At 39.8% G+C, this 25,533-nt stretch overlaps 2 protein-coding genes across 2 annotated transcripts; one reads left to right on the top strand and one right to left on the bottom strand.

The window, feature by feature from the left end:
* Positions 1 to 331: 331 nt before the first annotated feature.
* LOC128746161 (GILT-like protein 1) lies at positions 332 to 9,781 on the top strand. Its single transcript, XM_053843207.1, has 3 exons — positions 332 to 547; positions 8,867 to 9,355; positions 9,412 to 9,781. Exons 1-3 carry the CDS (start codon positions 482 to 484, stop codon positions 9,580 to 9,582), a joined length of 726 nt encoding a protein of 241 aa, XP_053699182.1. The 5' UTR covers positions 332 to 481; the 3' UTR covers positions 9,583 to 9,781.
* Positions 9,782 to 9,792: 11 nt separating this feature from the next.
* Positions 9,793 to 10,684, bottom strand: LOC128746150 (trypsin-1-like). Its single transcript, XM_053843199.1, has 3 exons — positions 10,672 to 10,684; positions 10,035 to 10,606; positions 9,793 to 9,972 (listed from the first exon to the last, which is right to left on the bottom strand). Exons 2-3 carry the CDS (start codon positions 10,533 to 10,535, stop codon positions 9,793 to 9,795), a joined length of 681 nt encoding a protein of 226 aa, XP_053699174.1. The 5' UTR covers positions 10,536 to 10,606; positions 10,672 to 10,684.
* Between the last annotated feature and the right edge of the window lie 14,849 nt (positions 10,685 to 25,533).

The raw sequence follows: 25,533 nt of genomic DNA, 5'->3' as shown, positions 1-25,533 counted from the left end.
ACTGCGATACGACGGCGGATGATGACAGATACTTTTCCAATTTTAAGATGTGCTAATAACCAAAATACACAGAGTCGCGTTGCGGTTTCATTGAATCCGAAGCGACATCACGTTTGCTGGCATGGTTAGCACCTTCAACGGTTATTGCATTCTCTATAGTTTGTTTTCCATTAGTGCTTTAACTATATTTTGGCTACAGCCTACAGGTTGCACGCTTCGTAGTGGTGGCGTATCTGTATGCATGTAAATACCTTCGACAGATCGTCATTTCATGGTGTTGAGGAGGAGGTAACCGCTGCTGCTGGCATGAGTTGGAAAAAAACATGAACAAACTATTCAGTCAGTTACGACGTTCCCAACCGTTAGCACGCAGCGTAGTTGTGTGTTGTTAAGTGAAGTCTCCCCCGAATAAAACCTGTTTACCGATTGTGAAAGGGAAAGATTGCAGCGAAAGTGATCTGTTACATTACATTGGCCTAAAATGTCGATTAAGAACATTGTGTTGCTTTTAAGCTTGTTCGTAGCTGGGAGTTACGCACAATCTAAGGTGAGTGTAATCGTTCCCAGTGGCAGCGTTCTAATTCGCGCATCACGCGGCTTGTAGGGTGTGGTCCCAGCCTGGAACCTTTTCTCTATTTCCCACAGAAGAAAGCAGTGTACCTATAGTGAGTTTACCTTCCCTTCTTGATTGCTTATTGTCACGCTCCGGTCGTTATGACTGGAGCAACTGCTGGAATGTGATGATGTGGTTAATCGTTGAACTCCTGGAACCAAGCACCTGACATACGTGAACCGTCATCAAGCATCTAAGTAAACGCAGCCAATGAATGTTCTTTAGAGGAATGTTCTTTGACTGAAAGTGTGTTGGTGGGAATATGTTGATTTCGGGGAGGTGAGCTAGAAGAGTGTTCTCGTGTGTGTACCGTTGACACTTCTTCGTTCTTATTCTATGTGCGTCTGCTGAGCTCCGACCCGCGAGACAGCGCAAGAAGGTGCCGGTTGCGGAAGCTCCACACTTCACGCCATTCGGTGAGGTTCCACTGAACAGTAATGCAATGAGTCATCATTTGCATTCGATTGTTTTGGACGTAATTATACGGCAATTGCTTTGACGGTGAAGAATGAATAACAAGCATGCATGATTGCTATGGTAACTAATGTTACATGGGCAAGGTGACGAAAAATCGATGGTCCTCTAAATAGCGGCAATGTGGAAAATGGCTCGTAAAGTACAAAACTGCCCAGGCCGTAATTACATGCTGACAAAATTGTAGATCGAATCTGAATCTTGCTGGACGAAACTTTCTACATTTTTGGAGTATTCTGAAATGATAAAAACAAATGCAATTCTACTCGCGGTATTGTAACTCAACAACTTGATAGCAAACACGAGTATTTTCGGTCTTGCACCTACAGCTAGTATAGCTTGTCAGGTACAAACAGCAATTTAGCTAATGAAATCGTTCAATTGTTACCGCAATTGCCGACACACAGTAGGCGAGGCATGTTAATTTGTGCCATTAGCTGCCTGTACAGTTCATGTTTTGATAACAATAAAGCTTGTTTGAAAAAAGAAACCACGTAAAAAAAGCGAAAGTGTTACCTTGCAGTAACTAGAACGTAATATCAGTGTGAGTCACTGGGAGTGCTAGTTTGATTTTAAGTAGGTTTGTTAAATAATATATCAGTGATTTACGTGCATTTCATTCTTCGATATCGAAGTGATTTTTTTTCAGAATTTTCATTATTGTCATGCCAGATGAATAAAAAGACACAGATTTGAGAGCTTCAACTGAAGGTCGAGCTTTAAGCTCCACAAGCTCGTTGCCAAATATGATTCGTTTATTTCAGCGTGAGCACTTGGTAGTTTATTATTTGAGGTAACAAATTTTATTGCAAGGACACACAAATATGTCCTGTGATTGATGCTGCCGTTTGTACCCAGGAGGTTTAGAAAAGCATTCTCATCAGTTAGTTTAGATAATACACCGTGCACGAGTACCTAGCTTTTTAAAATTTATTTTAATCACTTGGCGTTTTCGTTAGCATGACGGGCAAGGATGGACCACAGGTTTGCGATTGGATTCAAATCCGGAGAAGAGGCTGGCCATCAGCAAGCCATTGTTTTATCCACAGTGCAGAATTATTTGGCTGTAAAACAGTCTGGTCCCATCAATGCCTCGCCGTGTTCAATCAAGCTTATCTGCAGCATTTCTACATAGCCATTCGAGCTCCGACTACATTTTCGTTGTAATCCATGATGCCAAAGGAAGCTTTCCTTGAAGGGAAAAACCTCTCCAGCACATGACTTTACCACCACCAACGTTCCTGCTCATCGTAATTCCCAAATTATTGCGCACTTATACTAATTTGTTATCTGTGCTTGGGAAGTACGCCAGAAGAAGTGATAAAGTCCGCTCGTCCGAACAAGATTTGCTAGGAACGCGACAAACCTAGTCCAATTTGATGTCCTGAAAGTGAATAGTTATAAAAAGTAAGCGACCAGCCCTATCTTCCGCTCGATCGTATCTACATGCTGCAATAATTTATTCAAATCTGATGTCTTATGTGAAAAAGGAATATTCATGCATGTGACATGATGCAGCAATTTTCAAAATGAGGAAAAATTAGCGATTGTTTGATCCGAAAATAGGGTTTGGGCGTTTAATTTGTTGCTTTACAATTAGTTGCATGCAATTGTTTACATACTTTGGATTGTTTTACGGTCAAGTGTTAAACAACTGATAAACAGAGTGTTAAAAAGAACTACTAATGTGCATATATATGCATGTGCATGTGCATGTGATATTTTAACTATCATAATTTTAACACGTTCGGTTATTAGTTAAAAGGCAATTATATTTCAAATCAACCTCCTCCTTTCAAACTTTTCAAAATGCGAAATGGTGTGTGATTGTGGCCTGATGAAAGTCGAACGGATAAAACTAATATACGGAGCACTGCCATTTAAGAAATTTTAACTTGTCTTCTTGTATACATTTCATAAAATGTATAGAAACAGAGCGTTTATTACAATATAGTATTGTCTGCCTATTTCGTTCTGTCAACTTGGGTTTTCCAAGCCCAAAATTACGCCGCTCCAAGTTCTTATTACTCGAGAGAACTTGTTGCACTCGACGTGTAGTGACCGGACCTTCCACGAACTTGGGATGCTCTTCGTTTCAGGTTTACGACAATTCTACGAATTCTACATTTATTCTTTGGGAAGAGTTTGCTTTTTTCCCACGTTTCTCGATACGGTTAAGTGAACCTATATTTTACGGATAGCTTCCAACACTTGAGTCTGCTCGATGAATTTTCCGTACGATTTACATTGGCGTAGCTAGGAAATTTTCCTAAGAGGGGCCTAGTGGGTGCCTTCCAAAAAATGACGTTTGACCTGGTCCAGTCATCCTGCACGTGGAGCTCCCTTGCTGCTGGTGTCAATGGGGTTGTTGTAGAGAACTATTTTCGTTGCATTATTGTCCAGCATCCTTAGGGCATATCTGGACAACCGTAGCCTACCGACTTTCGCCAGATGTGCGATGGGAATCTCTCCAAGCAGTGCCTGTAGCTCGTGATTCATACGCCTCTGTCACTCTCCGCTTTCAGTTTGAACTCCGCCAAATATTGTCTGCAGCACCTTCCGCTCGCACACGGCAATGGCGCGTATGGCTTCAACTACATAAAGAAATACCGATCTAATAATGGTTATGTACAACGTTAGCTTCGTACGGTCGTCGTAGGGTAGAAGTTGGTTATCCTTGGTAAAAATTGTGCCTCTGTTTTCGATACCCGCCTGTCGGAGCACCCTCTCAAGAGCGATATTGAACAGTGTATGCACAATTAGCCGCCACCTTGTCTCAACCCTCGCTGCGACTCGAAGGGACTCGAGAGTGTCTCCGAGATGTGCACGAAACACACTCTCGATCCAACGTAACTATGACAAGTCACATCAGTTTAGGCAGAAAACCGTGTTCTTCCATTATCTGCCATATAGGTGGTCTCGATCGACTGTATCGTGTGCTGCTTTAAAAACAATAAAGATGTGATTCGTGGCTTGTACTCCCGACATCTGATCTGTCGAATGGTAAAAATATGGTCCGTCGTTGCCCGAGCTCCATGTAGCCTGCCTGGTAATTCCCTACGAAACCATGTACTATCGGTAATAGTCTGTGTAACACTCTGGGAGAGTATTTATTATGCGGCCTTACCAGCATTATGCCTCTCCTTCCATCCAATCCTCTGGGAAATAATCCAGTGTAGAACCGTTGCGTGCATTTCATGGGCATATTTATATAGCTCTGCCGGTAGACGGTCCTTACCAGCGGCTTTATTGGTCTTCAGCAACTCGATGTATCGTTTAACTTCTTGGAAATCAGGTGCTGGAACATTACTATCTTCTATGGGCACTCTCAGGTTAGCTTCTATTCCGCCTCCTTTTGCAACTTCGCCATTCATGTGTTCATCGAAAAACTGCTTCCATTCGCTTGTGATTAGATTGCCTACCTCGTCCCTCTCACGTGTCAGGTTTTGGTGTTGATATTCGTTTGGTTTTTGCTTGGACAAAAATAAAGAGGGAATTATTTTTGAGAACACACACACCGAATTTTTTCCGGTTTTCAATTTCCAATGGTGAAAATTTCTGGAGGGGGCCTGATCCCCTAGGCACCCCCTCTAGCTACGCCAATGCCGATTTCTCTGTAAAAGAGAGCTAACGGGTGACAACTGAAATTTTGGAATTTTTTTGAGGCCTCTATACTCAACAACAAGCGAGCTCAGAGAGAAATAAGAGTATGTATGTGTTAGCTTCTCTCTTCTCTTTTTGTCAATATCTTTTGTTTTGTTTATGCTTGCCTTGTTTTGCTTCAAATGACGTAGAAACAAGAAGCATTTCGGGAGCGCGTTGTACACTTCTACGAACTGCCACAGTAGTCTCGGCAAGAAATATACGGTACAACATTTAAAAAGCAAATATGTTGCGGCTTCGACTGTTTACCATATCCTAAGATGCCCAACAACTATTCGCAAGCAAGGTAGTGGAAGACCAGCCAAAATTATGGACGCAGAAGGACATCGTTTTCTTTCGCGTTTCTTCAACAAGCCCTCTGGTTTGGCTATCAATTAAGATGCACCAGACGAATGTTTGAAGAAAATTTTGATCCCGTTTCTACAAGGGGTCATCCACATACCACGTGGACAGCTTAGAGGGGGGTGGGGGGTATGAAAATGTCCACGCTTGTCCACGAAAGGGGGGGAGGGGGTACGGAAAATGTCCACGTGGACAAGTTTTTTTTTCATGCAATAGAAATTAGAAACAACTCAATAGAACTGCAATAGAAATTTTTTTACAACTCTTGCCTTCTTTGTGAAATGATAAATGTAACGGAAGAATCCACGAATATTCACCAGTCACGTGACTCATTTATCACATAGGTCGCACTTGCGCCAAATGATTGCATTTTGCCTCAAAATCAAATGCAGCTCGCCAAAAAAGGGCTTCCATCGACAACCTATTTCCAAAAGGCTTCGCCTTCAAAAAAATTTTACGAATCACATTGCGTCGAAAAGGTCTTGTGTTGCGTTGAAGTAGACGGCCAAGCTGAGATGTTCTGGATAAAGATACTCTAAACAAAGATACTCTGGACAGAGAAGAATCGTCAAGCGAAAGTCAAGCTATCAGCTTTCTTGCAGTCGATAATAATTTGCAGTAGACAAGATCATAAGAATTAAGGTCCCAACACCTTGCATACGGATTTTAATACGGTGCGGAAAGTTGACGGAAAATCCATGGAAAAACTCAAATTTCCGCAACGCCTAAAAAACCGTATGCATTGTGACGCGGCCTTTAGACTGGCGCTTCCTTTCACGTCAGCTTTTTGATAAATACTGCATAAATCAAGTTGAAAACAATATTTAGAACAATGCATTTCTGTTTTGTTAAATTTGACATAAGAAAAAATGTCCACGTGGACAAACAGGGGAGGGGGGTGGGGGTTGAGGGAATGTCCACGCTTGTCCACGGAGGGGGACGGGGGTGTTGAAAATTGGTATTTTTCTGTCTACGTGGTATCTGGATGGCCCCCAAAAACATCATGCAGATGGACAATACGTGTTTTGGCCGAATAGAGCATCATCGCATTACGCCAAAAAAAAAACACAATCGTTCCTGGATACTCATTCGATCCCATTTTTACACAAAAACCGCGATCCGAAAAATCTGTCCCAGTGCGCCCCGTCGAAGATTTCTTCGGGATTTTGAGTTCTTTGGTGTACAAAAATAACTGGAGAGCCACGAATTGCAAACAGTTGATTGGTAGAATCAAGAGATGCATTCGTAAAGTTGACATGACGGCCGCACAGCGCTCCTGTTCGGACATCAAACGGAAACTTCGCCGAACAGCCGATTACGGACCGTTTTCGAATGTACACTAATTGTTTTTCAACAATGGATAATGTATCGTCAATTTCGGTATATCAGATATTCTTCATGTATCTTTGTCTTTTTTTACCAGCTTGAGAAAAAAAATTCCAAAATTTTAGTTGTCTCCCGTAACATCATGGTAGGCATTGATTTTAATCATTACCTCGAACGTCATATGCTTCGATCGAGCACGGGAAAAACCGATCTCACTTCTACTGTTGTGCAAACCATAACAAACAGCTGTCAAATGAGAGCCAAGGTAACTTTTTTTCTAGGTGGTGCTATTTTTATTTTGCATTGATGTTACACTTTTGCTTTCCCGTCAGACGTTGTCCTACGTTAAACATCTGAATACTGTCAATGTAATCATTAGTATTCCATCCCGAAAATTTGGGCTTGGAGCTTGGACGACGAATTTGGATGAGGCGTAATTTCAAGTTTACGGTTTACTGGACGTGTTCGTGGAAAAGTCGTTAACCATACGATTAACCCAACAAACATCTTATTTTAATAGTAGCTTATTCAGCCGTTATATAGCCAATATTCATTAAACAAGCGCTTAATAAGCAATTATACAGCAAAACGTTTGTTGGGAATGGACGCGCAGTAAGTTTGTTTTAATGCTATGCCATTTAATTTGTTCGTGCCAGGGGACTGGCAACCCTATCCCTTTCAACAGCAACTGTTATCAACGCACATATCGCGGGCCGTATTGAATAAAGCATTGGACGCAGATGTCAGTGCGTTTTTTTCGTCCCAGATTTGACAGTGTTGTGGGGTTTGTTTTGATTACTTATTCGCAAGACCCAGAAGCAAAAAACTGCAAAAATGACAAAAATATATGTTGTGCAGAACTGATATCATTTTTCTGCTCCGGAAAAGTCGGGCATTTCCGGTTTCCACAAACAAGTGGTACGAATTACAAGTAATAAACTCACTAGCAATAAAATTAGGTTACAAAGGGAATCAAAACAAAACACACAAAAACGTCAAACCAGAGTTGAGGTTAGGCACCGTGCAAAGGTTTATACGGCCCAAAACAAACATTCTACATTGTTGTTTTTTTTGTTTTGTTTTGATCTTCGTGGTTCGCTCGAGCAGTTTTTTAGAAACTGTACACTGAAACAAGAATCATGGTAATTGTTACCATATTAGAGGGTAAAATTAAGAGGACACACCAGTGAATTTTTGCAGAAAAGATTTCTGTTTAGCTTAAGCAGTGTTCTGGTCAAAATTACTATGCGTTACTTTCGGCGTTACCCCGATACATAACAAAAATAACAGAATCGTAGTCAAAATTACTAGACATGACCATGAATGGTGGTAAAATTATCTGAGAACATATTACTTGTACAAGAATCATGGTAAATTTTAATAGCTTTTTCATGGTACTTAGAAAAAGCATGCGTTTTCTGCAAAATTGTGCGAGATACCATGGTTTTTGTTTCAGAGTATGAATGCAAGCACCTACTGTGCTTGCGGTTACTGCATTTATACCTACAACATGCATAACGATAAAAAAGCAAAAAACCAAGGGCATGTTGTGAAATGTTTATGATTAAGCATTGACGTAGTATTTCTATTCGACCACTTTTGCCTACAAAAATCAATAATTTAAGAATACTATTACTACTGATATGATGACCAATACTACTAATCTACAATGTACCATTGAAGCACAAATTGCACCGTTTACCGGCTATGAAAAACTGCAATGATGCTATTTTAAATGCAAACATCCTACTATCGTTTGAGTTGCAATGATAGAGTCAGCATGTTAAGTAGATAGCAGGTACATGGTTAAAGCCGCCAATTATAATGGGATTTTTTTTCTTAGAATGCATTTTCATCACAATGTGCCTTATACTAGACAATACTGTAAATGGAAAAAGCATCTGCTTCCGTTCCGGTAACTGCAGTATACCTTCAAAATCAATGCCCTATTGAGTTTGGAGAAATCAGAGACACTCAACGCTGACTTCCCACAATTAACTCGAAAGCTAGGGATCACACAGAAAGCAAATTTCCCATTACAAGCGGACGGGGTTGTCAACAAACCTACACGCGACTACGATCAACAATGATGTAATTTGTAGCAGATGACGCGGGATGATTACGTAGACTTTTGATTCAATGACAGCCCGCGGAATCCGATGTGGGAGCCATGATAATAGCCGCCAGTACCGGCGGTTGTTGAGATCGGGAAAAGCTAGTACTTAGTTAACGCTAGTTTCACGTTTATATGTTTAACTATTAATTTATTTTAGCCGAAATTTTTTTAATGTTAATTTCAATTGTTTAAGCATCACAAATAATTTTCCCACGGTTAAGAGAAAGGTTTTAGCCATAACTAATAAATATTAATTGTGCCTTTCATCAATCATAAGCAACAATTTCATGCCACAGTTTTTTTTAACTTGAATTATTCTGCATTTTCACTAGGTTCCGGTTAACATCTACTATGAAGCCCTCTGTCCGGATAGCGCTGCATTCATCAACAAACAGCTCTACCCGGCAGCGAAACAGTTCAAGGATAATATGGATCTGAAATTTATTCCGTTCGGCAAGGCGAGCTACCGTACGCAAGGTTCGGAAACGCTGTTCGAGTGCCATCATGGTCCAAACGAATGTTACGCCAATAAGGTGCATGCTTGTGCCCTGTACCACATCCAGGGTAATTCCTACCAGCCGAATAACACCCGCGAGGTACTAATCCTGGAGTACGTTAACTGTTTGATGGAACGTGCGCAGTTCAAAGCCGGCGAGTTCCCTGGTAAGGAGTGCGCCGAAATGCACGAAATTCACAACTGGGAGACTATTGAACAGTGTGCCAACTCCACCGAGGGAAGCAGTCTGCTGAAGAACTACGGCGATGAAACGGCCAAACTGCAACAGCCACTGAAGAGCGTCCCGACCATCGCTTTCAAACAGGTAATTAATCGAACACGTGGCCGAGAAAAATGTTACTCATTTCTTTTTTATTGCAGACTTTTGACGCGGACAACCAGCAATTGGCAGTACGAAACTTCCGAGAAGCCCTCTGTAAAAATCTTAAACCATCACCAGTTCAGTGCCGTGGCTTACCAGGCAGTGCTCCAGCTGTAGCTTCCTTTGGGCTGGTCACCTTGCTTTCTGTGATCCTGACCCGAGCGTTCTAACTGAAAAACGTAGAATTTTTCGCGCAACGCTGCAATTGCTTCCAATCCGTCCATGTGGTGCATTTACCTGTAATGCGGTATCCGTCCTTACTGTTTAACAGAGAAATAAAAAAAAGTTTTAATATATCTAAAACAGACTGTATTGTACGTACAAGAGAATCTCAAATAAATGGTCACAAAATATTATCGTTAACTCAACAAGGGCCCTGCTTAATTACAAATGCAAGAATCTTTAGTATTGTTTTTAATCCAACGTAGAAATCGACTGACTCTGGTGTAAACGCCTGGAAAGTTCTTCTGCGCGCAAGCACGTCCCCAGGACACTATACCAACAATTTCGTAACGACGGGTCTCATTGTTGAACACTTGCAACGGCCCACCGCTATCACCCTACCGTTGAAAGAACATCTTAATCAATCACACCAATCAGAAAACTATAGAATCCCACTAACCTGACACGAATCCCTTCCGCCTTCGACGAATCCAGCGCAGAGCATTTTATTCGTTATCCTAAAAGCCCAATATCCTGTGCGACGGCAATTTTTGTTCGACAGAATCGGTACTTCCAGTTGTTCCAGTGTATCCGACAAACTTCCGACGGCCGTTCGGCCCCAACCGGTCACGATCGCGTTCTTCCCTTCGTACACCGTATCGTCTGCTTGCGGCAAACAGATCGGTATCAACCGATCGTCACTGATCGTAACCGGAAATGTCATTTCGAGAAGTCCAATGTCGTTGTTGTTCGAGATGCTGTTGAAGAAAAATGTTTTGATCGCCTTCACGCTGCGTTCCACCGAATTAGTGTTTGGCTGATTTCGGTTGTGCACCAGCAGTTGAATGCGAAATCGAGCCGGATCCTGACGAATTACGCAATGTGCTGCCGTTAGAATGTAACGATCGGTGATCAGCGATCCTCCGCAGGTGAACCGATTGTTGTAGTACAGTGCAGCCATCCAGGGGTAACTGTTTTCTCCAGCAGGATCCCCACCGACAATTTTCCCCAGCGATTCTCCACCACCACATTCTGTAACGGATTGTTTCCCTTTATTGATAGTTGAAATTAACTTCGAAAAAGGCTGATTTGCTTACTACATTCTGTACAGTTTAATACTCGAGATGACGCGATCGGTTCAACTAATTGGGTTGTCCATTCCAGTTCGGAATCTTCGTCTGTTACATCAACATATTCTGTGGTGTCCTCTAAAGTCTATTATTTACTCGAACATATGAGTTTAGTTTATCTTCAATTTTTAACGCCAATCGAATACTTACAGTTTCCGTTATTGTCTCATCGCTGCTGGTGACTGTTGTCTCAGCTTTGATCTTGACCGATATCACAACTAACAACACTAATGAAATCAAACCAACCAAACGAACATTTCCCTGCAACATCGCAAGCCCACCGAACGATGCATTTATCATGTGCGAATTGATCGATGGCCGGCCCAGAACTAAATTCATGTTGAGGTCATTTTATCAACTTGTAGGTATTTATTGTCTTTCGTTTTCTACCACGTTTTCGGTCGCGCATCCATTGGTTTCTGTTTTCTGATGACGGGCTGAATGGAATTGGAAATTACCTAACGGGACACTTTGTTTGGACTAAAGATATTCACCGTCTGCGGATGCAAAAGAACTTGTTCTCTTTTATTTTCGTTCGACCTAGAGGTTTCCTTCTGCGAGTGTTAGAGAAGTAGAGATGTTTATGCGCTGGCTAGTATCACCAACTTGGGGCAACTTGAAATCGTCTGTGTTTTGTTACTAGATAGTTAGAAGTCTGTGAGTTTTTTCCGTATGTATTTCAGTTTGAGGTTTCATGATTTTATGAAATAAATAAGCAGCACGACTGTGTTTATACAAATTTTGATACAAAACCTTACGATTTAAATGGATTTTTTTTGTGTGGATACTGTTGAAAACTTTATAAAATGTTTGTTGCTTTCGACAAAATTATTATGACCTATAATATTATAATGATAACATCAATAACATAATGATGCTGCTGGCGTGCATCAAGTTGAGACTAGAGACAGTAATTATGAATCAGCCATGTATGTTGCATGCTACCCCGACGAATGCGCACCTTTACAAACAAATTAGGAATGTCTAGGTAGGGTAATTTGGGGGAATTTAGACACCCTAAGCAAATCACCTATTATCCCAAAATCTATGCATCAAATTTCAAAAAGTTAAATCGTATACTGAGATTTACTTGTTTTCTGTTTACCAGCGGAGTTTAACAATTGCATCTAGCTTTGTTTTGCTAAAATAGGTTAAAATAAAAATAATGATTTTTTGGCATCAAAATTTTGTTTGGGGTGATATGGACACCCACTGGGGTGAAATGGACAATGTGTAAAAAAACGGTTGTTTTTAACGAAATAACATACTGAGGCTCATAGCAGATAACTTAGGAACATATATTAACTAGTAATAGTGTTTCGAGCTCAATTCCGTCTATCTGAGTGGAAGAGCCAGTTCATAAGTTATACCAATATCACTTTAGTTTTTTCGCAAGTAAACAAAACCATACTTCGATGAATCTAGATATTATTTAAAGTCTTATTCGACATTTGTCATATGCAATTGCTCCTGCATTAGTTCCTGGTGGCTCAGAGAGGATGGTCAAACATAAAGCTGAAGATATATTGACAGTTCGACATATCGATTGGGATAAAATAGTTACGATAACAAAATGAATGTGACATTGCATTTTGCACAACCATAGACATTCAGGGATTAGCCCCGAGTGCCTCAAAAATCCCAAATTTTAATATGAATCTGAGTATGAGGGAAAATGACCAGAGAAATATTTCGTTCAGTTAGTTCTCAAACACATCGAAACCCGATTATTAAAATCCCTCACTTTTGATGCGAATGTTCCCTTTGGCGATTGGCGGGATTGCAAATACTCTTAAATACTCAAAACCCATTCTTGATTGTCTATAATGATCTTTTCGGTGGATTCTTGTTTTAACATCACATGCACATCTTTTTTGTACTTTTACGGTATCTAGAATTAATGAGACCGAAGAAATGGTTTAAAATCAACTGGACCATTTCACCCCAAAAAAACTGTCCATTTCACCCCACACAGCATACAACAATATGAGTTTAAAAAATTGGATTTATGCTTATACAATCTAGCTATAATTTTCTATCAAACAGTCTCTCTTATGTAGCCAAACAGAACTGCACCGCACAATAATTTGAAAAGTTTGTTAAATCACTGGAAAAACCTTAAAACCTAGAGCATCAAAATTACATTTGGTGACGTTTTAGGCAGTTGTTTTGTTTACATTTACATTTCGCAACACCTGTCAAAGTTAGGCCCAATTTTTTTACGGTGATAATAGTGTAAGAAGATAAGGAAGAAGTTGAGAATTGTTTGAATGCAGAGAAACTGCTACTTTCCGAGATAAAGTACCTGTCCATTTTACCCCAGGTGTCCAAATCACCCCAAACGACCCTACGGTTTTTTGCAAAAGTGTGGTACATTGCTTTCAACATTCTTGAATTACAGATTTTAATATATTTTTCCTAAACATAAATAAGTAATCTCAACGTATGTGTATTGAATCTGGTGACCGGGAATATTTGAGAAAAGTTAAACTCTGGCCTGTCAAAACAAAGTCATTGTTTGCTAACCATTTATTAGCTTTTATAATAATTTTTAGGGATAATAAGGCAACCTGGACCTATGATAATAAAGCACAAGTTAAGCAGATGATTGTTTCGTGTTGGATAAAATGTGAAAAACTAATAGGGTAGACGTCCCATTAGGTTGCTAGGTGAAAAAACATTGTAGCACAACTACAGAAATGAGCGCCTATAGTTGTGCGCTTCAACTTCGCCTATAGTTGTGTTAGACTTTAGCAAATAATGCTTTAATTTCAAATGGTGTAGTCTAACTATCAATACTCCTAAGAACTTGTTTTATATAATGAACGTAATTGTTTTATTTAAAATGCTACAGTGACGAAAATATGCATTAATAATTAATTAATAATGCGCAACTATTGGTACTACCACAACTATTGGATCAGCTACCCTACGTGCTTCATATATGTACAGGAAAAGCAATCAAAGTGGTCATGGATTTCGTTACAACGTTTGTTTCGGTGATAATCATTTGCAGATTTCAAACATCAAATTCTCTCAAAATTGCACTGGATGCTAAAATACCGTCTACTTCTACTTTGAAAAGAAGAACTCTGGGCCGATCGGAAGGTTCCACACGTTGTGCCGGAATTATTTTTGGAAAAAACCGCATGCTGTCCCGAACGGAATCGTTTACCATGATGCTTCAACGTTTCTACCCGAGGGGCAAGACACTGTTGAAAATATATTACTTTTCCCTGTGGAAATATTTTTTCAACCCTGGTATATTTACCGTTCCCACCAATAATATAACCTAAAGTCCTATAAAGTTATACAGTGGGATTTCGATTTTGGCAACAAATGCGTGTCGCCTATGTTGCCAAAATCGAAACCGTGCCAAAATCGAGACCCTTTTTCGATATGAAAAAATTTAATGTAAATGCTTTAGAAATTGACAAAATATCATTAATCAACGATTGCAACCATTTTATGTCTAAAAAGTCCGCCAAGAGCTATCCGTCCGGTGCAAATAAGTTATTGACACCCTGCTGTAAGACGTAGTCCTACGTCAATGAAAATATTATTGTTTGAAACCGCATAACTTTTTTTCATGAACATACTGAGCGCATCATTTTTTCGTCATTTAAAATATGTATGCAGAAACTGATTGATATTTAAGCATATTTTTGGAAGAAAAATATCTTGTGTTGCCAAAAACGAATACTTTTGTTGCCAAAATCGAGGCATGCCAAAATCGAACCGTGCCAAAATCGAACCATGCCCAATTCGAAATCCAACTGTACATTTATAGGGCTTTAATAGAGCCTAATATATTAATATATGATAATATTATGAAGTGTCTTGCCTCTCGTTTCTACCGTGAGCAGGGAATCAAAAATCATGAACGCACAACGCACAAGTGACTAAGATATTGTCCCTACTTCAAAATGTTGCGACAACGTATGATCAGGGTGGCCACAGACTCGGGAAAAGCGGGAAATGCGGGAAAAAGTCGGGAATTGGAACCTGTCGGGAAAAATGCGGGAAAAAGTCGGGAATTTGATGAAAATTGCTATAAATCGGGAATTCATGAATTTACGTAAAGATGATCAAGTTCAAGTCAAGTCAAGTCAAGAAACCTTGATAGAATCTGGCAGACATGTCGAAACCCCTACAATTCTGAAACACATGAATCTTTAGACCTCAAACCAAATCTTCGTACCAGGAATTTCCTCCACCTGCAAAGACGAACTGAAACCCGTCTGTAATTGTGACCGCATGGCACTCTCTGTATCAGCTTTTTCGTAATAGTGGTGTGTGGAGGGTACAGCCTTCCAGTTGGCCTCAAGGAACGTCGCTGGACTTGATTCCTTTGTTCTGCCGAACCACAAGCCAACGGATGAACACATCAGAAATTAAGTCATAAGCAACAAGATAAAAACGGGGAATATTACAATAATTCAAAATACTGGACGCAGTGGTTCAGTTCAGCAGCAGAAGAAGAGAGCTCCATTTATTGCTACCGTCTCCTTCCAGTTGGCCTCATGGCTATTAAAAAAATTTTAATACTTCTTTCCGCACGTATAACAATTTTTATTGAATAACAATTTGTATAAGTTAAGCGCTTTATATTTTTACCTTAAAGTAGTCAGCTTTGATCTGTAGATTTTTTACGAGAGATGTTTGAAATCAAAAAACGGGTAGCAAAAAGCAAATGTGCAAAGTACAACAACTGTGCCTACCTGGTTACAAGCAAGTGATCGTTTGTTTGTGAGATCTTATGTGTCATTAGTGAAATGCCAGTGTCATGTCAGTTCGTCAGTGATTTGGCCTCCTAATGTTGTGTTTGATATGCTTTGTGGCCAACTGTTAGTGTGTAGCAAATTTGATAGATTCGATCATACGACGACTGGCTTATTTGATCAGTATCGTACCACGAGACCAACTGAGAGGAGACGGTTAGTAATAAATAGAGCTTTCTTCTTCTGTTGCGGGGCTGATCCACTGCGTCCAGTATTTTGAATTATTGTAATATTCCCCGTTTTTACCTTGTTGCTGATGACTTAATTACTGATGTGTTCATGTCCATTGGCTTGCGGTTTGGCAGAACAAAGGTATCAAGTCTGGTGGGTGGACGGTTATCTGCCAAGGTTTTCTGCCATCTGCCACATGTCACCAGGTTAGGTTCCAATAATAATCTGAATACAGTAGGCAAGACCACGCCGTCAGTAGCTTGTAGATCTGCTTCCTCTGTTCTCCAATTGAGTGTCTTCCTGCCGATTTCGTTTGCCCCTCTTCTCAAAATATATCAGATCCTTCTTCACTTACGCTTCCGAATCTCTGTTTCTATGTGGCGATATTGACGTTAGAGTTCCTAATTGGAAATCCAAGTGTGAGACCACGAATCCTGAATGATGCAGAACGAAGACCTGCAGTTGCCTCCACCGACACGGACCACGTCTTGCAGGCAATCGAACGAATTTCACGTTTAAATTGAAAATTCGTATTAGGATCGGTACGGTACGGTACGATCTTTAGACATTACCCTTCTATATCAACAGACTTCGGAGCCGGCTGTTAGAGTACAGGAAAATTACGGGGCCAGTGTAACAATCCTACTGACTCTATCTAGCAAGCACCGCCTAGCCAAGATTCGAACATACGACGACTGGCTTGTTGAACCAGCATCGTACCTCGAAGCTAACAGGGCGGCAAAGTCAAAAGACTCCAGGGTAATCCTCGGTCTGGTTAACTGTCAATGGTTCTAATTAAAATCTCGTCCATCACAACGAGGAGCAGTTGCAGTGACAGTACATATGTAGCCTTATGTCACTCCTGCAGTAACACATATAGGGACCGACAGGAGGCAATTTGCACTAAAACAATGAGATAGACTACTTTATCAGGAACTCATCTACGCCTTAGTACGCCCCAGATGTTTTCATGTTTCGGTCGAATGCTTTCTCGAAACCAACAAGTACCAGAAGAAAACAGGTCAGAATTTATATCGATTGGCAGGGAATCTAGTTTGTTATTGCCGGAGAGCAGCGTCGATTTTCTCTCGGATCCGGTTGAGGATTACCTTACAGAGTACTTTGAGAGTAATGCAAAGCAACGTGATGCCACGCCAGTTACCGCATTCAGTTAGTTTCTTAGTGATTTTGACCAATATGCCCTGCATCCAGTTCATCGGAAAAGTTGCAGTTTCCTTATTGCTAATACATTGCTAAAAAACTGATGCATCATCTGAGCTAACAAAGATGGGTTTGCCCAGGCTTCATTTTGCTCATCTTGTGCATACAGAGGCAGAGTAATCTGCTTCTCACAACGATCAAATTGCTTTCGTTTTCTGTTCAACCGTTTCCTCTCCCTCCGAACGATGCCTAAATACTGTTTACTCTTACGACCCCTCATCTTGCGCAGAAGGCGGAAAACGACAAGCAGAGCTAATATTTTCTTCGCACGCTGGAGACACGAGGCTATTTACTCCGTGTCCCAAAGAGAATATGCGTTAGGCAATTATATGGACTGGAACGATTTGTCCCGTGACTTTGAGAGCATGCATTCGGTAGCGCTTCGGCAGGAAAAGAAAGATGAAACCAAACTGATGCTCACTCGCCGGCAGAGCAAAGCATCAAAGCATTGCAAAAGTCACAAAACTCGGCGAAGATAACATTCGACTAAGAGAGAGCAAATCGATTCGTCTTCAGTGCTTTGCCAGGAAAACGCCGAGAATTGAGATATTTTGCAGAGCACGACAGAAGCCTGCGAAAATTTGTCACTAGCGGAAGGCTGTAAAAAGTAACGTCGTCATTCATCAGCTAGATATTTGACCCTGGCTCTCTAGTCCTGCTTACAAGACTTTTTAACAGGCCTCCTCAGCTTGGCGTATCATTGACGGACTGCTGTCTGAGCTGATCCTTGTTTGGCTAGGCTGTCAACAAGCTTATTACTCTCGTTTTCGCAGTGTCCAGGCACCCTGAATAATGAAACTTTGTTTTGGTGGGAAAGTTCCCTTAGTTGTGCTGCACTTTTAAACTAATTTGGTTGCACACTTGGTGGGCTTGCGAGCCAGTCGTGCCCAGGCTATCCATAATGATACCTGATTTTCGGCTACTACATTATTTGAACTTCCACTTTTGTTTCGTGGCAGAATCGACGAGTGCACTCCATAGATTCATACTAGAGTGATAGTTTCGACCCTTAGCTCTGCTCTGCAAACTGCAATATACACAGCATATGTTACCTTTATTTTATAACGGAAAAATGAAGGAAGTTTCTTTCGGGAAAAACTTGAATCCGATCGGGAAAATATCGGGAAAAAGTCGGGAATTTTTTTCAAGAAGTTCTGTGACCACCCTGTATGATGAAAGTTTGTCACTATTGCATAGAAGTTAGGACTTAGGACAAAGACAAGTTATCGTAGCTGTTCATCGAGGATACAGATGTTTCATGACAACTATATTGTTGCCTGCGAAAAAGACACACTGCTGTATGCAATATGTATTGTACGCAACAAAAGCAATCCTAATCATGTCACACTGTGTCGGCAGCGGCAGCGTTTGGTAGTTACCAAGGTAACGTTGGTAACTTTTGTACGCCAGACTTTTGGCACTTTAGGTCAAAGCAAGCTGGTCTTTTTCTTAAGGTTTTTGCTGTTTGTTCCTTTTGTTCAAGTTGCTGATAAAGTATTGTCTTTAACCAGTCGACTGGCGACAAAGACATATTTTGTTGTATACCTGCATCACCAACAACAAGCGCCTGTGAGAGTGAGTATGTATCAAAATATATTCTCATCCAAAGTTGTCCTGCTTGCTAGTGTCAATGGACATTCATTTGTCCTAATATTTGGTTAGCGTGATACAATCTGGTTGCAACGTATGTTTGTTTCATAGGCAGCGAATAACTGGTTTATCACTCTTCGTTTTTGTCGGTTATTTCTTCGTATGAACAATGATATTTTGATTCCCTGACCGTGAGTTGAAAGGAATAAGGCCAATCGGCAGTGCTTATTCATTTACCAGGCCAGCAGCCGCGGTAACCGATGTTGAGATGTAATTGGGGAAAGACTTCCAATTTTATCATGATCGCGGGATATACTTCAATGAAAAAGTTCATCCTTTTTCAACGCACATGTTCAATCTACAAGGAAAAAAGTGAAGAGCTCCCTGAAACAAATTCTCACCGACGTTTACTTTCAGAAAAATTAAATGTTTCCGGCTATCAAGGAAACTAGAGGGCCGTTTAGCAACTTCATGGAAGAAAATGTTAAAAAAAGTGAGCTAGAGATGAAGGATTTTTTGGCAAGGTTCACAACAACCGTCATAAGAATGTATACTTTTGGTATTGAGTGCATTTCGTTGAAGACTAAAAAATCGGAGGTTACCAACATCTTTATGGCAGCCGTTCGCGAGACTATCGATTATCATCTGAAAAATAATGTTCAAGGAAGTAATTTTATGGACTTACTGATCCAGATGAGATCTTCAGAGGAACATAAAAGTGATGGTGATCTGGTTGCTTTCAGTGAGACAGCTGCTCAAGAATTAATATAGAATTGCCGGCTTTGAGACAAGTGTCCTGGCATCCTGGTATTTATAGCATACTAGCTGTCCCGACAAACTTCGTATTGCCACAACTGTGTTGTATATAAATCGTGAATCTCGGATGACCTTTGTCACAATCTTGAGTTTTGCTAGTTTCTGGGGAGTTCATGGATGTTTTAATATACAAATTTTCCTCACAGTAAAGTAGAAGACAACTCCCCCCATTGCTTAGCCCGATAAAATAAAGCGGATAGCATTTAAATATTCGTCATCATTACAAACCATTTCGCCGAATACCATTTTGCGGAACACCAATTCTCTGTTGACCATGACGCGGAATATAGAGTTTCGCAGAATACCATTTCGCGAAAAACCTTACGCGGGATGTACCATTTCACGGAAAATCTTTTCGTAGGAAGTACCATTTCGCAGGGGTGACCCAACTGAAGGAAAGTAATAGAGGTCAGTAGATCTAGGAAAATGAATAAACCTAGATAGAGGTGATCTCTACGGGTGGCTGCCCTCGCAGTGCCCGGCGCTTCCATTGATCTAGTTATTGAATTCTAGTGTCATTTAAGGTATCGCACGATAGGTTTTTGTTCATGGACGAAATTGGCCACTTGTCTGGGTGTTCCCGGAAGTCCCCGAAACTTGTCCAGATATAACCAACGTGGTGCTAGGTAGTTGATCTGACTGTCAGTGATCTAGTTTTTAAATTCAGGCTTAATTTGCGGTGTCGCATGATAAGTATTTGTTCATGTTCGATACTGGCTATTTCAGACAGCGATAATTTAATACGGAACATTTCCGGTTAGTCCCAATATAGCGTAAAACTCCTGAAATGGTCGGCAATGGGCATATATTGCATAAAAAATCAATACCGGCTGTGATTTACGTTCATTTTGGAAGTATCATTGAAGATTTTTATTTACTTTATACGAGCAATCTGCCCTTTAAAACTTCAAAAGGGCGTAACTCAAAAATTCGTCGATCGATTTTTTTTAAATTGGCTCAGAGGTGTAGGATGGCATTACAAAACAACTGTCATTTTCCGTTTAAATGACCTATTTTATTTTTTAATAACGGTATTTTGAACACCGTGAATACTTGTTAGCAGAATAGCAGAAGGCATCTATAAACAATTCTAAATACTTAGTAGGGTACGGGAGGGTATTCCCATCACGCTACTAATTTCGGCATACATTACCTTTTTTGGCTACACTTTCCCAAATAAAAACTTTGCCGCTATATAACAATACTGCAACGAATGTAGCACTCATTGGCTTTAATGTGTTATAACTATTTTCATAAAAATGTAAGTAATTTGCTTAATTTTATTCAATAAACATCAAAACCACTGTTTTTCCACTAGCACGTAACCAGGCTGAAAAAACTAGCAGCAATCGCTTACGCGTATCCGTTCTTGATGATGGTTTGGAAAACACACAATTATGATCACGTTTACTTATTCTAGAAACTAAACAGTTGTGAATATGCTATCACAGAACAATTCTACTTCTTTTTATCACGGAAGAACACAAAAATTCCCCTCTGATATGAAAATATAAATCAATTTTCATTCACTAGCCATTAGCAGCATTTTGTTTTTAATTCCAGCATATGGTGCGTTATTTACACTACTACCTATATATGTGCTGACATATCTGGTATTTGAGTGACAACTGACGCTAGTGTATATGAACGATTCAATGATACACTAGCGCCAGCAGCAAGCTGTTGTCACTGCAAAACTAATTATCTTCAATAAGCCCGGAATGTAGGCAATAGCGAGAAGTTGTCCATCGGTCTCTCTTTTCTTGTCTCTTTTGATCTGTTTTTGAAAAGCATTTAATCGCTGTGCTAGCTATTTCGGTCTGTCGGATTTAAAAAAACACTGACACTACTATAGAAAATGGGCTCAATTTAGCCGCAGCGACTTCATCATTTCTCGCGACTATAACTCAAGTTCAGTAGCGTTTTATTAAGACCAAAATACACGCCGATATTCAGTAAATATTATTCTATCAACTGGTATAAAAATCTTGTCTCGAATAAATATAGTTTCAACTTAGTTCCTGAATATTGTTCAGGCTGCCGCTTAATGGGCTGGAAATACCCACCCGTACCCTATACCCGATTAAAAAAAGGGAAAAACGATTTTTGTCTATGGCTCAACGCACTGTGCGTTCCTATGAGCTTTGTTTTATGAGCTACAATCATCTGTACCTGTACAAAATAACTTCAATGTTTTACACTTTAATAATAATAGTTTTATAAATTTAGTATGAGAGAATCGTAAGCAGTCATTAAATTTCAATTATCAGCGCAACGAAGAAGGGATACTGATAGATTTCAAAACCAAACGAACAGTTTATAATTTATATCCTAATATGAGCTACCACACAATGGTCCATTAAAATCCGTCTATTTGAAACCCGCTACAGTTATTGCCATGCTCAACTAATTGAGCTAATAGATATTTTATTGGTCTCTATCTAAACCGAGGGTACACCCCGGATGCATAACGCGATACAGTTTGCAATGGCTGCAATACAGCAAAAAATAAAAAAGACCGGTAATCGTGAGAAATTGTGGTGCTGATAATGATGATAAATTTAGATCCCTCGACTTGTTGCACATGCTATTAACACATTGTAATTTATGAACCTACAGCCTGGTGGAGAGAACGCATCCTTCAGATTGTAGGTACATTTAATTGCCCGTTTTTTCATTGATTCGTCAAACTCAAGTGGGTGATAACAATACGCTAGATTGGCCTATACCGTTTTATAAACCGGCATTCACGATAGGCAACCGTGTGCTGTGTGCGGAACATGGGAAGCCAAACGTGTGTTTATCAAATCCGACTAAAAAGCAAAAGACACCCGATGCAAACTTCCTGTTTTGTCCAAAGATAAATACTGCCTGGATTACTGCTAGGAACAGCAACGGCACAGGACGTAACACACAACATATGTTTAAGCCCTTTGACTCGCCATGTTTGGACAGTTACACATATGGCACCGTTAGTGGGTTCACCGTTCCTCGCTGGATTGGTGTTAAGATATTAAAACATTCGGAAAGACAAACATCCGCAGCAACTCCCACGAGAGGAATTTGGAGAATTATATGTATGTGCTGCTGTTGCAGAAAAGTTCACCGAAAGTATATGTAACCAGCATTTAATGATGTGATGCTGTACGATGTTTGCACAAGCCAACTTTTGAGCAGAATTTTCATTCAATTGCTGGGTGCCACTTGGATATCCCACCACTGTTTTGCCATAGAAGTTGGATCAACGTCATAGGACGCACAAAAACGCAAAACGAGTTTATATTCAATAACCCAGCAACAGCTTAGGTTCTTCCGAACTTGATTATTTAGCGCTGGAACGTGTTGACTGATATGAACAGTTATCAATGAACATCCATCAAATATGGGAAACAAGTGTATGGCTTAATTTGAACACTTACAACAGCCGGTTCATATAAGAACGTGACTGAATGTTTTTGTTAAGCGTATAAACGAGCTCCACCGTCATTGCAGTTATTAACAGGATGGACATCGAATCCTATGGACGACGAATCATACAGTACAGACGCGTCATCTATTGTGAAAATATTAAAGCTAATTCGAAGCTGTATTAGCAAACCTTTCTGAAAGTTCACAACGGTAGCCTGATTACACGACCATGCCCGGTTGAATCCGATGAATGAGGCAATGGCAATTGTTACTCTTGCTCTGCTAACAATATGACGTGTTTGTTTAACTTACGTCACCCACCCCCGTGCATCATCACCATTGCCGCGTGGCCGAGGGTTTCGGATAAACGAAAAGCAACTTTTATTGTGATGATAAATTTCTTTATTTCCGACTTTTCAACCATTACCGGATTGTTGCGGTGGTGGAAGAAACGACGCCCGCCCGACGCTGCTGTTGCTGGTTCAGTTGTGGTGGAGTCTTCGACTTTCCACCGGGTCGTAATGGGGAAAACGGATTCAATGTGAGCGAAGCCAATGGAGAAGCCTCCGGTAGAGCTGATTGCATGAACAAATTGAAAATTTATGAAACATTTTGGTACAGCGCTTATTTCTGGATTTAGATTTGGTTATCTGCTTACTTTCTACTTCTTTACTCAATTCGAGTGTTCACTGTTTTAGAGTTTAAGGTTGAATTTGCTTCTGCATATCTGTCATTATTTGTTTCGACTAATTGTTATTTTTCATAAGTAATTTACTACTGTAATAAAATTTACTATTCGTTGAAGCATATCAACCCACATTGGTCTTAAACGAGGAATTCAATTGCGAGTATGGCATAAATGCATATTTACTGTGCAATTTGTAAAATCTAGTCTAGAGAAAAATGTTTTTCTTATTGAAAATTTCATCTAGATCGCTTGCAGAAACACTGTGCTTTCGATATTTGTAATCGGTAGCCAAAGGTAGAAGTTAGTACTCATTTTTATTAATACGATCAAAGCCATAATAAGAAATAAGGGGCTCCTAGGAACTATTTTAATTATTACTAATCATAGAAATTAAGATCCGAATAAATAATTAAAGGGTCTATAATAAGAACAAAACAAAAATGATCATAGAAATATATCAAACTATTTTCTTGTCAGTATTAACATTTACGCAACATTTCAGATATTTGACAAATGTTAAATCGATCAGGCCAACTGTGAAGTATTGCTGCAAAGACGATTCAGAGAAATAAATTTTATGTAATAAATTGGGCCATTGCAAATTATCTTTAAAGCTCTTGTCACCCCTCTCCCTTCGACTTTGAAATTGGCTTTGAAAATCGGGTGGCTAAAAAGTTATTGGACACGAATAATTTTTTTTGTACAAATCAATTTTCTATTGGCTCTATAGCCTTAAGAACTTGAAAAATGAGTGTAGGAGAACTGTGGATAAGACGAACAGGTGGTAGATTCTACCAGTTAAGTATTCGTAAATGTTTTGATGGGCATCCAACCATCTTGCTATCTCATGGTGTCTGAAAGTTTCCATCTACATTTAGAACTTTCCAATTTTGATAAAGTACAGAAAAACTAAAAATTATAAAAATGATTCTGCGTCTGGATGTAATTTTTTTCCATCGAAATTAAGCTTTAAGTGGTTTGATTCCAAAATGCTGCCCATAGCATGAAGTATTTCGATTTAATACCTTTTCAAGTAACGTCCGCAATATTTCACAAGCGGCTTTTGAAAGATATATTTTGAACTGAAGTAAACTGTATTTAGGTTTTATAAATCATTAGTTCTCTATATTATATTAGCTGTTCTTCTTAACCTGTTCGTCTTACGCCCCTACGGGCGTGTTAAGGTTTCAAGCAGTAAACAGAAGTTCAAACAATGTAATGACCGAAAAACGGTAATTTTTACCTTTGTTATACTATAACAAAGGTTTAAAAATTGGTCGAAAAACACGAAATTGTTCCGAGGCCCGGAGGGCCGAGTCACATATACCAATCGATAAGGTTCGACGAATTGAGCAATGTCTGTCTGTGTGTGTGTGTGTGTGTGTGTGTGTGTGTGTGTGTGTGTGTGTGTGTGTGTGTGTGTGTGTGTGTGTGTGTGTGTGTGTGTGTGTGTGTGTGTGTGTGTGTGTGTGTGTGTGTGTGTGTGTGTGTGTGTGTGTGTGTGTGTGTGTGTGTGTGTGTGTGTGTGTGTGTGTGTGTGTGTGTGTGTGTGTGTGTGTGTGTGTGTGTGTGTGTGTGTGTGTATGTGTGTGTGTATGTGACGCTTGACTTTAGTCGTCTGTTTCTCGGAGATGGCTGAACCGATTCGTTTGCTATTACGCTTATTTGAAAGGGGTTATCACATTGTAGATCACTATTGAGTTGTTTTGCGGTCCGACATTTTGTTTAAAAGTTATAAGCAAAAATGTAAAAATTACGTGACATGATTTTCTCCGGAACCACTCAACCGATTTCAACCATTTTAGTATCAAATGAAGGCTCTTGCTACTGCAAATTTTTTGGAAGAGTTTTATCGCAAACAATCAAGCGGTTCAAAAGTTATGCTTAAAAATGTGCTTTTTCAAGGTGTCAATTAGTCGAACGTTTCTCAGAGATGGCCAAACCGATTTATGCGCTATTAGTCTCATTTGGTAGGTAATATAGCCTCATAGATCACTATTGATTTGTTTTTTGATTGGATGTTTAATTTGAAAGTTATGACCAGTCGTGTACAGCATAATAAAAGTTACAATTAGTTATAACGATTTTAACCAAATAATTAATCAGATTTCAATTATTTTAGTATCAAACAGGAGGCCTTAATGCTGTGAACAT

Source organism: Sabethes cyaneus, chromosome 1 (assembly GCF_943734655.1).
Source record: "Sabethes cyaneus chromosome 1, idSabCyanKW18_F2, whole genome shotgun sequence".
In the NCBI taxonomy this organism is placed as follows: domain Eukaryota; kingdom Metazoa; phylum Arthropoda; class Insecta; order Diptera; family Culicidae; genus Sabethes; species Sabethes cyaneus.
The sequence above is the reverse complement of the archived record's forward strand: the minus strand, read 5'-3'. Positions and strand labels throughout refer to the sequence as shown.

Excerpts from the sequence above, each read along its gene's own strand:
- LOC128746150 (XM_053843199.1), bottom strand. The coding sequence starts at position 10,535 with ATGGCTGCACTGTACTACAACAATCGGTTCACCTGCGGAGGATCGCTG. Across the intron at positions 9,973-10,034 it reads GCGGAAGGGATTCGTGTCAG|GGTGATAGCGGTGGGCCGTT; the intron begins GTTAGTGGGATT and ends TTTCAACGGTAG.
- LOC128746161 (XM_053843207.1), top strand. The coding sequence starts at position 482 with ATGTCGATTAAGAACATTGTGTTGCTTTTAAGCTTGTTCGTAGCTGGG. Across the intron at positions 548-8,866 it reads GGAGTTACGCACAATCTAAG|GTTCCGGTTAACATCTACTA; the intron begins GTGAGTGTAATC and ends CATTTTCACTAG. Across the intron at positions 9,356-9,411 it reads CGACCATCGCTTTCAAACAG|ACTTTTGACGCGGACAACCA; the intron begins GTAATTAATCGA and ends TTTTTATTGCAG.